Source organism: Thamnophis elegans, chromosome 2 (assembly GCF_009769535.1).
Source record: "Thamnophis elegans isolate rThaEle1 chromosome 2, rThaEle1.pri, whole genome shotgun sequence".
In the NCBI taxonomy this organism is placed as follows: domain Eukaryota; kingdom Metazoa; phylum Chordata; class Lepidosauria; order Squamata; family Colubridae; genus Thamnophis; species Thamnophis elegans.
Genome location: NC_045542.1, coordinates 58,633,945 through 58,649,387, shown reverse-complemented (window position 1 = coordinate 58,649,387; position 15,443 = coordinate 58,633,945). Strand labels below are relative to the sequence as shown.

Genomic DNA, 15,443 nt, shown 5'->3' with positions numbered 1-15,443 from the left:
TGCACCTAAAAGGTGTAAGAGCTAACTCTGCCACTGCAGTTTGTAAAAATATCCATCGTTTAACTTGCATAAGAGCTGTATTATTTAGTTGTACAATTCCTATTTCGACTATTACAAAAACACAAAATGATAGCACTGACAGAGACATAGCTGCACACAAAATTAGCAGTATAGACTAAATGTTATATTAAAATATATTGATATATTTTAAAAAAATATTCTTATCTACATATAGAGATATTATGGTCAGCTTCTAGTGGCATTCCCACCACATAAGAACTGTGAAAAATAAGCAATTCCATCTTGTATTATCATAAAAGGTGCCAGTAACCTTGCTAATGGACTGGAGGCTCCTAACAATGATTTCCATTATAAATAGACATTCCAAGGGCAAGTTTAGAATTAATTCAAGGTTCCTGCTAACAAATAAATGAAGACCATTTCGTCCTAACATTCAATTATTCCACTGCCCCAAGCTGCGGAAGGACTTGGAAGCCCAGTGAAACGAAATAGGTCAGGTATGTGGCTGAGACCACAGATACTATATTTACTTTTTTAAAGTCTGGGGTGCAGCTGGGCACTATACATAGCTGCTTTTGCTCAAAGGACCAGGCTACAGCTTATGGGCTGCTTTTCCTTTCCAAAAATGTCTACGAGTTTAATTAAACTTCTGGAATAAACCAGTTGGCAGGAGACACCACCTTATCGGCGGGCCGACTGCTTGCTTTCCAAGTAAGTTATTAGCTTTATTGCAGAACTGTAGTTGGATATCAAATGGGATTAATGTCCATAGTAATTGCTTTTTGGCCTTTTATAATTATAAGAGGAAATACATAAGTGGTTTTTTCCTCTACTCTTTCCCCCTTTTTTCTGCTTTGCATTGCAATAAATGAATGGACTACTACATGTAAACTGTTTATAATATAAAGCAAGCAATCAGGAAATGAATATAATATGGATTTAAATGGATTTGTGTCATAGACTTGATTTTACAAGATAATATCTTATAAAAATGGGTTGATTTGCAGAAACAAAAAATAGGGTTTGTGCAGTTTTGAAAATCTCCATATGCATTGACAGATGGTGAATAAATAGTCAGAATGTGTAATATGTTACCAACTGTGCTGCTCACTGACCTCTGAGTAAGTATATTTTGAAAAGAAAAATAAATCTGTGTGGCATGTACAGTATGATGGACCTTCTGTGTGACTTTAATATGTTATCTTTTTTGTTAGGTGAAGATGGGCATTTGGGCTATTCTATTCCTTCCACTGCTTGTGGTTGGAATTAGTGGAATTGTATACATTTATCGGAAAGTTACTCAGCTGATGACAAAGTCTGCTGTGCGGAGCAAAGTTGTAGTAGTCACTGATGCTCTGTCTGGTGTGGGCAAGGGTAAGAAGTGCAGCAAATATTCGTGTGTGTGTGTGTGTGTGTGTGTGTGTGTGAGAGAGAGAGAGAGAGAGAGAGAAAGAGAGAGGGGGGGGCAGATTGCAAAAATAGGGAATTCCTCCTGAAAATGTTATGAATGTTTACTTTGTGGAGACATCCAGGATTCTAAGAAGCATTCATAAAGGAAAACTTAGAAATAAAAGGAACATTAAATGCTCAGAAACCAGTATTATAGACCAGAGTCAAGGCTTCAACCCTGTACGTCAGTAGGGAAGCCATATAGATAAGTACATTTGTGCAGAAAGGGCCTTCTTAAAGTGAGCATATTAAGAGTTTCTCCAGATTACTCTTGTTTATCAACAAATTCCTTCCTATAGAACACAATCTGTATGTCCGTTTGCTCAATCTGAAACATTGCCTTCAAATGGTCTGTATGCATTCTGAACCTACTTTAACACCTTGGAACAAATTACATTGTCTGCATAATTACAAATGTTGCAATTGAAATAAATTAGAGAAAATAAATATAAAGCGTGTGGCATGAAGACACAAGAGGAGAAGGAGAAAGGGGGACTGAATTGTGCATTGACAGTGTATTGACAATTGATCTAGTGTGTAAGAAATTAGATCCTACATTGCTTTGTCGTTTTGTTTTGAGCCAACTTTCAGAATTCCATGTCATTAAAATTACTCACACTTTGCACAAACTGCAGACTGCAATAAAAGCTCTATTTATTTCAAGACTGTCATCCACTTTATATCTCTTACGATGCAACTATTGAACAGTCCATTAGAAAGAATAGTACTTAGATCTACACTTAGTTAGAAAAGTGTAGATCTAAAAGCCCCCACAAACACTGTCTTAGGAGAGAGAGAAAATCTATTTTTAGATAGCTAGCTGTGCTGTAATGGTGAGAACCATTTACACATACAGGACCTATGAAGTGGCAGCAATATGATATAAATAGCTTATTTCTGTAATCCCTAAATTATGCACTAGTGGTGAGTTTTAAGATCTTGCACCAAGCAGTTGAGATACTAAGGGTTATCTTGAAGCAAAATTATTGGCAGACCTTGTGCTGAAAACTTTGAACCTGCAGCCCTGGTTTGGTGAATGGAGAAAAATCATAGCCACAAAAAATGTCAGAGGAATGAAAAATGATCTCTCTCGTGGAGATATGCAGGAGTTTTGCTGCTCTGTTGCCTCTCCAGAGGGTGGGGGAAGGAAACAGGAGATGTCAACTGAGAAATCATCAGGGTCATGTGCACCATTGGCAAACAAACTAGGAGAAGTGCATCAAGTGATAGAACAAGACAATATGACATTTTCATCCCCAATAGTGAACTTTCCTGAACTCTTGTGTTTACTGGAGCTGGACCAGGATGGAGAGTGGAAGATCTAAGAAATATCTTATAAAAAGGTTGAGATCATTCCAAATTGTAGACAGCTATCCTAGGCTATTCTATCAAGTTGCTTAACTGTGTTGCCAGGTTCCCCCTATATATAGTGCATCCTACAAGAAGACTGTGGTAGGTTTTTTAAGAAAGGAAGAATCTGTTTTAAATATTTTGTGCTTGTTTCCACATAAAGAATCATATTGTGGTTGACTTCGTGCAACCCACTAAATTTAAAATTGTATCGCTTAATTTTAACCCTGTGTTGTGGTGTACCCAGGAAATCAAGTTAATTCAGTAAAATTTGATTCGGTTAATGGTTTTACTCTGAGTTTTGCCCAGAAAACTGTTCATTCTTTCCAAAGCTGCCGTTTTGTCTCTTTTCCTGCTAGACAATATCTTTTTTGGGTTTTCTCTTCCATGTGGCATTTCATTCTGCAGCTACTGAGCTTGCTCTGTTTATCCTAGGCTTTTTTTTGTGAGGATTTCCAGGGATAGAATTCTTCCTTTCAATCACAAGGAGACAATCACTGCAACCATTATCAGTTCATTCTCCTTTGGGAATGCTTGCTACTGATATACATTACTCAAATGCATGGAAATGTTGGCTTCCCAGGGTTCCCAGCCTTGCCTTCCCAAGGTGGGGTGGAGAGACCTTTTCTATGGAACATATTTCCAGCAATTCATTTCCAAGCTGGCAATAGAGGAAGATAAATCTTTTTCATCACATCCTGTGTGGAAGATGCCAAGTAAACAGAGACAGAGCAAAAATTCTGCTCTGGAATCTCTCTGCATTTCTATATTAAATGGGGAAAATTAAATAAGTCACTTGTTACTCCACCCAGCACAGACATGCAACAGGCTCCTCTCCTTGCTGTAGCAATGTGGTTTAGTTTATAGTTAACTGAGAGAAATGGATATATAACTCCTATAGCTGCAGGCCCTTAACTAAGCAGTTTCAGGTTTGATGACTCCTGATGATTTCATGTAACTTTTTTTTCTTTTTTTGCAAACCTCTCTCACTGCAAAGGATTTCCTCACTGGAAACATCATGATTTCGTTGTTTTTTCAGAACTATAACCATGCACAAGACTTCATAGAATCCATTTATAAGCAAAGGCTTATATGTTTTTAGGTAATGTCCAGATTATACATTTGTCTAACCACCCATAAGATCAGTAGCTGAAATATAAGCAATTGCATGGAGAGGAAAGTTTATCTGTATGCTAATAGTGAATGTGGGAAGAATATTTTTTTCTGTTGTTAAGGTGGAATGAATGAGAACAGGTATACTCTATTATAATCCCAATTAATTGAATTATCTCTTGGTTTATCTTCCAGAATGTGCACAAGTATTTCATTCAGGAGGAGCAAGGCTGATTTTGTGTGGGAAACACCTGGACAAATTAGAAGTTCTCTGTGATGCTTTAAATAGTGCAGCCGATCCTACTATAGTAAGACTCTTTATTCTTTTTTTTTTGAGTAATATTTTTTATTTTTTCATTTTCATACACTCATATGTATACTGTGCATAGCCAACACCATACAGTATTAAACAATAATTGCATCAATTCCTCTTGTCAACAATACCCCAGAAAATAGAAACCCAATATACTTCTTCCACTCTACTATAGTAAGACTCTTGTACATCCTTAAAGATTTATATAAAGGCAAAAAGAGAGAGAGAGACTTGATCTAGTATGGCCAAGCAATTTTTTCAGGGTTTCTGAATTGAACATTTCTTCCCAACAAATTAATTACTCATAGGGCCAATCCTACCATAGGTAGAAGTAGGAGGGAGGTTTCCTTACCTATTTTCACCTTTCTTTGAACAAATCGGGGTGACACACTGTCTCCTCTGCCTTCCTTAAAATATTTATTGGTCTCAGATGCAGAGAAGGAAATTGCTGGCCCATTGCTTGTATTGAACTAAAATTCACTGGCTACTCAAGCTCAGGAAGGCAAATGTTTCCCTGCTTCTACTATAAAGGAACATGAGGGATCAGCCTAAATTTAAGAAGGTAAATACTGTACATGTAAAAAAAAACCAAGTGCTTGAAGAAATTATAGGACAAAAGAAAACACATGAAAGGTTATAAGATTACATTCCACCCTTCCTCAGTCTGGAAACTTCCAGAAGATTTAAATTATAATTTCCACCATCTCTACCTTTGGATGAGGAATGAAGGCAGTAGCATTCTAAGAACTTAGTTTTTGAAATAGTTGGAATGCTGAAGAAGGCAGTTAAAAGATTAACTTACTGTCCTATGAACATAGGCAAATTATGAAATTTGATTCTGTTCCTTTAGTACTCACATGCAAATAAGTAATGTCATTTATTTATTCACTTGTTTATTTATTAAACTTATATGTCAGTGATGTTGCCAGAGAGACTCTGGGCAGATTGCAATTAAATGATGGCATTTAAGCATAGCACAGCAGTCATAATAGCACAATGCATGATTTTGCCAGCTTGCTGGAGAGGCACTTGTCTAAAGATAGTAGGAACCTAACAAAATGCACATGTAAACAAATAAAGTAATTAATCACTAATCTTGTTCATGTACAATAAAAAGATACATTAGGAATACACATCATATAAAAAAAACCCTACCTAGAACAAGCATATCCTACAACTGAATAACTCTTAGGGGTTAAAGGATGGCAATAGATCCATGATGGCAAACCTATGGCATGGGTACCAGACGTGGCACGTAGAGCCATCTCCCTGGACACAAAAGCTGTTGCCTGTTGCTATAACATGTTCTGGTGTGCCAGCCAGCTGGTCTTCATGCACACAGAAGCACCGGAAACTGGAAGAGCAACCGCCCGGTGTGCATGCATGCGCTGGGAAGATGATCTTCCGCTTTCCAGCACGCGCATGTGCACCAACCGCCTGTCTTCCGGTTTCTGGAGCGCATGCGCACATGAAGACCAGCTGGCTGTCGAGCATGCATATGCCAGAAACCTGAAGGTTTGCCAACACTGTAACAGACCATAGGCTACAATATACAATTTCAGAAAAATATAGATTAATATTCAGTATTTCAAACAGTATTCAGGACATACAGCGTAAATATTGCATTTTTAGTGTTAGATCAAAACTACCTTATTTCCCAAGGCAGTCTAAAGTTCATTATATTGTCTCTCTTTGCAATTGTATAAATTTGTTACCTCACAGTATTGTCTTATATAATGAATGATCACAGGTTTTATTGGATGTTACTGGAAAGTATCAAAATTAAAGTCAGTCTAATTAGTTTGTTTTTAAACAATGAATGAAGGAGGCTGCCTTACACTAAAGAGCTACTGCACATGATTCACATATTTTTTTCCGTACGAATAATCACAACCAGTTATTTCCAGATTTAAGACCAGACAATTATATAAACTGACAAAAAGTTGATTCTGGATTTAAACAACAAGAGTACTACCAAATTTTAAAAGCTAATACTTTTTTTCCTAAGGAACTGTTACTATTTATACTTTTAATAGATCAATTCTACTTCATCTTTGAATCTGATTGCCTCCTACATAGTCATGTTCATTTGATAAACCCCATTTATTTTACTGTGAGCCATATGACTGGGAATTTTGGGAGCAGAAGATCCAAAAATAGATGAAAATAGGCAAGTCACCAAACAGGGCAAAGTGTTTTATTGCCTCTAGGAATTATCCCGCTCTTTTGTGTTGTTTATGCTTCAAAAAGTACTGGGATATCTTTGTTTTATAATACAGTAACCCTCAAACCCTCCTTCTTTTGTAGACATTTACACCGAAGCTTATCCTTTTAGATCTCACTGATGTAAACTGTATCCAAGATGTAGCTAAAGAAATCCTGGATTGTTATGGATGTGTGGATATTCTCATTAACAACGCTAGCACAAAAGCCAAGGGGACAGTTCAAAACGTGTCACTGGAACTCGACAAAAAGATCATGGATGCCAACTACTTTGGACCTATAACACTCACCAAAGGTATAAAGAAGACTGCCTCTCTTATCTTATTATGTTTTAGGGATACAGGGAGCCCTTGACTTACCACCATAATTCTAAATGCTAAATGAGGCATTAGTTAAGTGAGTTTTGACCTGTTTTACAACCTTTCTTTCCACAGTTGTTAAGGGAATCATTCAAATTGTTAAGTGAGTAACACAATTGTGAAATGAATCTGTCTTCCCCATTGACTTTGCTTGTCAGAAGGTCACAAAAAGTGACCACGTGGCCCTGGGACACTGCAACTGCCATAAATAGAAGTCAGTTGCCAAACTGAATTTTGATCATGTGACCATGAGGATGCTGCAACCATTTTAAGTGTGGAAAATGGTCACAAACTGCTTTTTTCCCGTGCCATTGTAACTTTGAATGGACTCTAAATGAATTGTTGTAAATCAAGGACTACCTGTACTATATTTTTGCTCTTGGAAAGGAAGGAATCTTTAGTAGTTTTATGTATATACATACAACAAACTATCTCAAATTTAATTCAGCTTAACTGTCATGCCTTTCCCCAGATAATCTCCAGGATATAGAGCTCCACCCAAATCTTCAGAGAGCCTAAGTCTCTCTGAAGAAAATAAAACATAACTGTAGGGCAACATGCTTTAATTTCTGATAGCTGTTTCAACTCTTACTAGACTTGAATCAGTGGCATGTAACTACTTCAAATACTTCTAGTGACTGTAATCTATCATTTTACATGGAAAAGTGGAGGATGGAGACAGAATTGGAAGTGGTTAAATAAAGAAAAATGAGGTAGTAACTTTAGCAGCTTGTGCTTACATCTGCCCTGATTGCAAACTCGGGTGCATTTTGGAATTATTCCAAAGACTTGCTGAGTTTGATGAGAGATTTATTAATGAAAGGGATTTGGCAGAATATTGCTTGCTGGTAAAGCATTTTCCCCTAATAGTATATGTATCTAATGACTGGATTGCTGGGCTCAGCCTTCCTGGAGGTGTTTACTGTTAATGGGTTAGATGCCACTGAGTCAGCCCTGACCCCTGGGGTCTGTATGGAAAAATACCTGTGTCATTTTAACCTTTCTCTGGTGATAACTACAGCTAAAACAACAACTAAAACCAATCCAATCCATTCAACAAGTCGTTCAATTGTTGACTGATTGATAATCCACAGCTCTTCCATGGACCTTTCAATTCTAATATTAGCCATCTCTGGGGATGTATTAGTTACAATAAAAGGGAACATACAAAGTGGTTTATGTGGTCCAAAATTGCAGTCATCTTGTTCAGCAGCATTAGCCTCTGTCCTAGGCATCCACAGAGTTTTGTGGAGAATGTCACTCCATGTGTACATTCTGAGACTGCTATGTGGTGTGGAAGCCAAATAACACGTGGTTCTGGATCCATTGGAAGTGTCTGCATCCAACTAACCAAATGAAGCTTCCCTTCCTTCAAAAAGACTCTACTCAACACTTGGGGGGGGGGGAGATCTATATGATCTAGCTTATACATTTTGGTTAAATGTAACAAGAATGTCTGAACACACCAGTTCAAAAGCTGGGATTCATTCTATGTGCTCTTTGTTGCAATTCCTCATCCCATAACTACATTGAGCACATTTACACCTTGCCCAATACTAGTCCATTTGCCACACGCCTCAAATATTTATGTGCTATGAACTAATCACTGCAGCAAGAGTCTGACTCTTGGGAACTCTATTTTGGAGTCCAAGGGGAAGTTTGGCTCATTAATTTTTCACTAACAACTCTCTGTGGACAATTTTGTTGCAGCTTTATGTCCTGCTTCTGGGGTCCTCAAAATGGTTTGAAATGAATACTAACTGTAGACCCCCAAAATAATTATGATTCATCTGTGTTTTTGTGAAAAAGTATCTCAGATGTGTGGTACAGTCAAGATTAGAGAGATGTGGCTTATCCGGGAAAAATAAGAGAGTGAGGAAATATATTGTAAAAACTCACCCATTAGCCGTTGGACATCCTAAAGTATCACTCACCTTTTAAAGGCTGCTAGTTCTCAGATTACAGTACATCCTGGCTGTTTCAGATTGTATCTTGCCTGCATGTCCTGCCAGATTAATAATGTGCTTCCAGATCACATGGATCTGACTCAAATTTAGATCATAGTACATTTCCAAAGGTTTATTCCAATATATTCACACAATTTTATTGAGTGTCCAATCCTCCATCTGCAATCCTGTATTTCCTCTACTGCACCTTCACCTTTCTTCCCACTATAGAAAATCTGTTTTAAAAGGTAAATGCAAGATAAATGCAATGGTTTTTTTTTAATTACTAGGGATATGAATCCTCCATTTGGAAGCATCCCAAACTCCTAAGTAGCAATTATAGCATGCAGAGATCTCATTCTAAAATGAGAAATGATGTGGAGTTTCCATACAAAGGTTATGTCTTATGTCTGTCTCAGGACACAAACTCATCAGTTGAATGGTGCTAGTTGCCAACTACTGCTGGTGCACAGAAAGGAAGAAAAACCTCCACCAGGTTTGCAGTCTTTGGAAGACAGTCCCTTCCTACTTCCTGTAGTTGGATATACAATGTATCTTGCCTTTCAGCAATAATTAGTTGAAAGGGTCTGTGATTGGCAGTTGACAAGAAGATTGCAAAGGAGAAATGGACTAGATTAACATGCAGTGGGAATTGTTTGCAAACTGAATGATCTGTGGCATGCCCAAGCTCATTGTTTTAAACTAAAGGATGGATATATGGTTGGTTGTATAATTATTTACTATGTGTAAAAGAAAATACAGAAAAAATCCTTAACAGCAAGTAGCATGAAATGTCCAGAGTCACTTTATAGGGGAGATGGGTGGCATTAAAAAATGATAATAAAAATAACTAAAATGATGAAACCATGATCAGTAATAAGTTAATACCACAAATAGGTTAGAGAGGGACAGCATACTTTGCATGCATTTCATAGGGTTTTTTTTTTTTACAAGACCATTCTTGGAAGTGGATGGTTCTTGCTCAAAGGTCATAATCTCCAAATTCTCCATTTTTATTTAGTCAAAAGATATCAAAGAGGAAGTACTTTTGTCGCCCCCCGCCCATAAACCAAGATATTAAAAAATGTACAGTATAGTCACTGCTTGGATTAACTTGTAAAGCAGGGTTGTTAATGACTTTCAAGTTTTAGATGACATGATTCATCCTAATAATGATTGACATAAATATTGTGCAAGGAAAAAATAAATATTGTGCAAGGGAAGCAATTATTGCTACTAAAAAGAACAATTAAAAAATACAGACTTCTGATGTTGCTGTGATTAGACACTAATCTATTTACCAAAAAAATAAAGACAGAAGCAAAGTTAGGAACTGACATTTTTAAAAATAATTTTGTTGTTGTTGTTTAACTGCTAAACATTTTAAAAAGGCACACAATGAATTGCATCATTGTTACCTGGATACCTAATGGCAGAGTGAATGTGAAGCAAGCCAGCTCTGCAAGATAGCCTAGCATTATTATGCCATACTTTCAGGCAGGGATAAATGGGATATTATTTCCTACAGCTGCCATGGTTGAGAAACACTGTCTGTAAGAGTTATCCAGGAATGTTATTCAGGTGTCTGCCATACTATTTTGTTTTAAGGGAAATGTAATGAACCAATTGAAATTAATTGTAGTATAAAGCAAAGACTCTGTCAAGCTGAGCTCTTGTAACTACATGGCTATATCCATGCAATTTTTAGAACCTTGATATGGAAATAATTTGCTGTTGCCTTGTTCTGTTTTTATTATTTATTCCCTAGCTAGCCTATAATCATAGGATTTATTGATAGTTTCCCGTCCAAGTATGACCCAGGTCCAAGCCTATTTAGTTTTCTGGCACACTAGATTTCAGCAATGTTCATTCACAAAGAACTGGAGAGATTGTTAGGGTATCTCAGTTTTTAAAAGGTTGCAGATTTTCTTTTCCAACCTACTGAAATGGGGTCTTTTCTCCCTTTGAGGAAATCTGGATGTTGAGTAGTTTTGTTGAAGATATGGCTGCTTAATATCTCATCTCATATTGTAAAGATGCATATCTTATACGTATATTCAATCTGTTGTTCAGTCTCCCAGAAGAAATTAGATTAATTGATGTTACATCGATGCAATACAATTCAAGGAAATTATTTATTTCTTTATCAGATTTATGCCCTCCTTCCCCTCCCCAGGACATTCAAAGGAATTAGCAATTACCTAATTGCTTTTTAATTAATCAGAAACATTTCTGCCGTTTCTGCATTGATCAGTGATGCATTTTTATTCATCCTAGACACAATATCATTTGCTATTTTAGTATCTACCGTAAATAATTTTCTCAGCTTTTAGTTCCTGAAGAATCTAACTATAGGTAGAAAAAAATGAATAATGCATATATAGCAAAAAAAAAACCAAAAAACTTTCATGGTTTCTATATAGTGTAGTGTAAACTGATATCATACTGTTATCCTTTCATTTGCTATTGGTTTAGTGGATCAGAAATTCGTATTTTCATTTCTGTTAATGTGAAATGATTTTCTCTCCCATTTTGTTCTCCAGCTTTTCTTCCCAACATGATCTCCAGGAGAACTGGTCAAATTGTACTAGTCAACAATATCCAGGGGAAATTGGGTGTTCCCTTTCGTGCAGCCTGTGAGTTTATGAATCTAACTTGTTATTTCTTTTTATTTCTGGGCAATTAGAACAATATGAAACTTGATGTCTTCCAATTAGAAGACCACTGGAGAATCTTAAATATTTTTGAGATTCTCTGAATCTAACTGTTCTTAAGAGAAAGACAAAAAAACTTTAGTTTCACCAAGTAAGAACAGCCTTCAATTCTCTACCACATGCTATCTTCAGTGGTCTTCCATATTTGTCAGAAGATACAGATGGACTTGATCATCTGAATCGATGTATTCCTCCATGTTATTACAGACAATGCCACTGAACAATCTTTTCAGTGATTTGAGTACTCCATCTGATGTATGCAAACACACAATTTGTCTGTTTGTTTGATTAAATGTACCATATAAACTATAGTATGGTGCAAACTCATGTCATTGTGGCTTACTCAATTAATCATGATTATACACAGTGCAGTATGATGTATGAACCTTGTTATTACCTTCTACTAGTTCCTATCTTTTAAGAAATTATAAAACTGGTAACTGCTGATAACTTTGATTGTGTACAGGTTATCTGATTGGTGGGAGGTTTTGTTTTTGTCTTTTTGTTGAAACGACCTGAGATAATGGATAGTTTAAGAAATACTTAAGGGACTTGTGGACAGTCTATCCACAAGTCCAGTTGTACAAAATGTCCTTCTCCCACCAATGAATCAAATTTTACAAAAATCTGGCAAATGTATTGTTCTTACTAAATACAAATCAAGGTAGGGAAATAGATTACCTTGGTTTTATATTCCCTTCCACCAAACGGCACCCTCTGACGTTTGGTGGAAGGGAATCCTCCCCCTTAATATGGGAGACGATAAATGATTGTAAGCAAATGCTTGGAATGGCAGGTTTAGCCACCTGTCAGATTACTCAATTGGTAGGGAAGGACATGGAGAGAAACAGGAGGGAGATTAGATGAAGCTCCTGGTAAGAACAGCTCCTTCTCCAAACCTCAGAATCATCAGATGAGGAACCAAGAAGACCAATATTGAGTTTATGGCCGATAGCCTCAAAGATTGATTGATTGATTTGTTTGTTTGTTTTATTTATATGCCGCCCTATTCCCAGGGGGACTCAGGGCAGCGAACAACTCAAAGGGGAAAGGGAACACAAAGCACAATACAAGTAGTTAAAATAGCCAAGAGTCACACAGCCACACAGGTCAAGAGGGGAAGGGAACTCATCAACCCCAGGCCTGCCGGCACAGCCAGGTTTTAACGGCTTTTCAGAAGGCCTGGAGAGAGGTGAGGGTCCGAATCTCTGCGGGGAGTTCGTTCCAAAGGGCCAGAGCTGCCACAGAGAACGCCCTCCCCTGGGTAGTAGCCAGATGGCATTGGCTGGTAGACGGAACCCGGAGGAGGCCGACCCTGTGTGATCTAATGGGTCTTTGGGAGGTAATTGGCAGCAGGCGGTCTCTCAAGTACCCAGGTCCAATACCATGAAGGGCTTTATAAGTTACGACTAGCACCTTGAAGCGTATCTGGAAACCGATCGGTAACCAGTGCAGCTCGCGGAGGATAGGTGTAACGTGGGTGTACTGAGGTGCACCCACAATCGCTCGCGCGGCTGCATTCTGGACGAGTTGAAGTCTCCGAATGCTCTTCAAGGGCTGCCCCATGTAGAGCGCATTGCAGTAGTCCAGTCTTGAGGTCACGAGGGCATGAGTGACTGTTGCGAGTGCCTCCCGGTTCAGGTAGGGACGCAATTGGTGCACCAGGCGAACCTGGGCAAATGCCCCCCTGGTCACAGCCGACAAATGATGTTCTAAGGTCAGCTGTGGGTCCAGGAGGACTCCCAAGTTGCGAGCCCTGTCTGAGGGGCGTAAAATTTCACCCCCCAGCCTGAGTGATGGAATACTAACCAAATTCTTGGGAGGGAAACACAACAGCCACTCGGTCTTGTCTAGATTGAGCACAAGCTTGTTAACCCCCATCCAGACCCTGACAGCCTCCAGGCACTGGCACATCATGTCAACCGCTTCACTGAGTTGGCACGGGGCAGACAGATACAACTGAGTATCGTCCGTGTATTGATGGTATTTTATCCCGTGCCATCGAATGATCTCACCCAGTGGCTTCATGTAGATGTTAAACAGGAGGGGGGATAGGACCGAGCCCTGAGGAACCCCATATTTCAGGGGCCTAGGGGTCAACCTCTCCCCCCTGACCAACACCGACTGCGACCTGTCTGAGAGGTAGGAGGAGAACCACCGAAAAACGGTGCATCCCACCTCCACCTCTCGTAACCGTCGCAGAAGGATACCATGGTCGATGGTATCGAGAGGTCGAGAAGCACTAGGATGGAGGGATGACCTCCATCCCTGGCTCTCCAGAGATCATCGGTCAGTGCGACCAAAGTGGTTTCCATGCTGTAGCCAGGCCTGAATCCAGACTGAAAGGAGTCCAGATAATCGGCTTCATCCAAGGACCGTCAGAGTTGAGAGGCTACCACTTTCTCAACAACCTTCCCAATAAAGTGGAGGTTGGAGACTGGACGGTAGTTATTCAAACTGGCTGGATCCAGTGATGGCTTCTTCAGGAGGGGTCTCACCACTGCTATCTTCAATGCTGGTGGGAAGAAGCCCTCCCGAAGAGAAGCATTCACCATCGCCTGGATCCAGCTCCGCGTCACCTCCTTGCTGTTCGCGACCAGCCAGGAGGGGCACGGGTCCAGTACAAACGTGGCAGCACTCACTGCTCCCATGGCCTTGTCCACTTCATCAGGAGCAACAGGTTGAAAGTCAGTCCAGACTTCCCCAGGTATCCCGGCTGGCTCTGCGCAATTGGAGTCCAGGTCCATCCGAAGCCGAGCAACTTTGTCCGCGAGTAACTGGACATATTCCTCTGCTCTACCTTGTAAGGGGTTATCTGCAACCCTCACATTTAGGAGGGAGCGGGTCACCCTAAACAAGGCGGCAGGGCGTGACTCAGCGGACACTATCAGAGCGGCAATATAGTTGTTCTTGGCTGTCCGTATTGCCGAGAGGTATGCTCCGATCAAGCTTTTAATAGTGCTTGGTCTGACTCGGATTTACTGGCCCTCTAGCGGCGCTCTAGGCGTCTCTTTTGGCGCTTCATCTCCCGGAGGCCCTCGGTAAACCAAGGGGCCCTCCTGGATCCACTGCTGCGGATCGGCCGTAAAGGCGCAACTAAGGTCTCCACCGGACTGCGGGCGAGAGTATCAGGCATAACGCCAAGCGCCGTCTGGAAACCCTGGGGATCCAAAAGATGCCTGGGGTGGAACCACCTAATCAGTTCCTCCTCCCTACAGCGGGGGATTGGTCTCCGAAAGTCGAGCCTCAGTAGGAAGTGGTCTGACCATGACAGGGGCAAGATCTCACTACCCCTCAAACCAAGATCACAACTCCACTGCTCCGAGAGGAATACGAGGTCAAGTGTGTGACCCGCTGAGTGAGTCAGACCCTGGATTACTTGGGTCAAGCCCATGGCTGTCATGGAAGCCATGAACTCCTGTGCTCCATCAGAGTGTTCGCCAAGCGAAGGCCAATTGAAGTCCCCCAGTATCATAAGTCTGGGGAACTCAACTGCCAGCTCGGCTACTGACTCAAGGGGAGGACTGTTGTCACACTGTTGGGAGGCAGGTACGTTAACAACAAGCCCACTTGACCCGCAAGGTCCATCTTCACCAGCAAGGACTCACACCCGACAAGCTCCGGAGCAGGGATCCTACGAGGAACTAAAGACTGTTGGATAACAATGGCCACTCCCCCGCCCCTTCCCTGGGGTCACGGGGAGCCAATGAGATGTTGTGATTGACCAGTACAGTCATTACTCTGACATCTAGCTTTATCCAAATAGAATGGAACAGAAAAATACCATCACACTCCCCTCAGGTATTACAAATAACAATGGTAAACTGCATGAACACTGCAAATACAATTGTATAATATTGGCTCTAGAGACACTGAATGATCAGATGATAGTCCCAGCAGTTGTGTATAGGTCCTCAGGAATAAAAGTAGTGAATATAGTAAAAAACAACAACAT

General features: G+C 40.0%; 1 protein-coding gene across 1 annotated transcript in view; it reads left to right on the top strand.

Annotated features, from left to right (window-relative positions):
- Positions 1-1,241: 1,241 nt before the first annotated feature.
- Positions 1,242-15,443, top strand: part of DHRS7C (dehydrogenase/reductase 7C) — a 21,100-nt gene continuing 6,898 nt past the window's right edge. Inside the window, exons 1-4 of the mRNA XM_032208493.1 lie at positions 1,242-1,395; positions 4,129-4,241; positions 6,554-6,764; positions 11,318-11,410. Coding sequence (XP_032064384.1) covers positions 1,242-1,395; positions 4,129-4,241; positions 6,554-6,764; positions 11,318-11,410 — 571 coding nt within the window. The remainder of the gene's footprint in view (positions 1,396-4,128; positions 4,242-6,553; positions 6,765-11,317; positions 11,411-15,443) is intronic.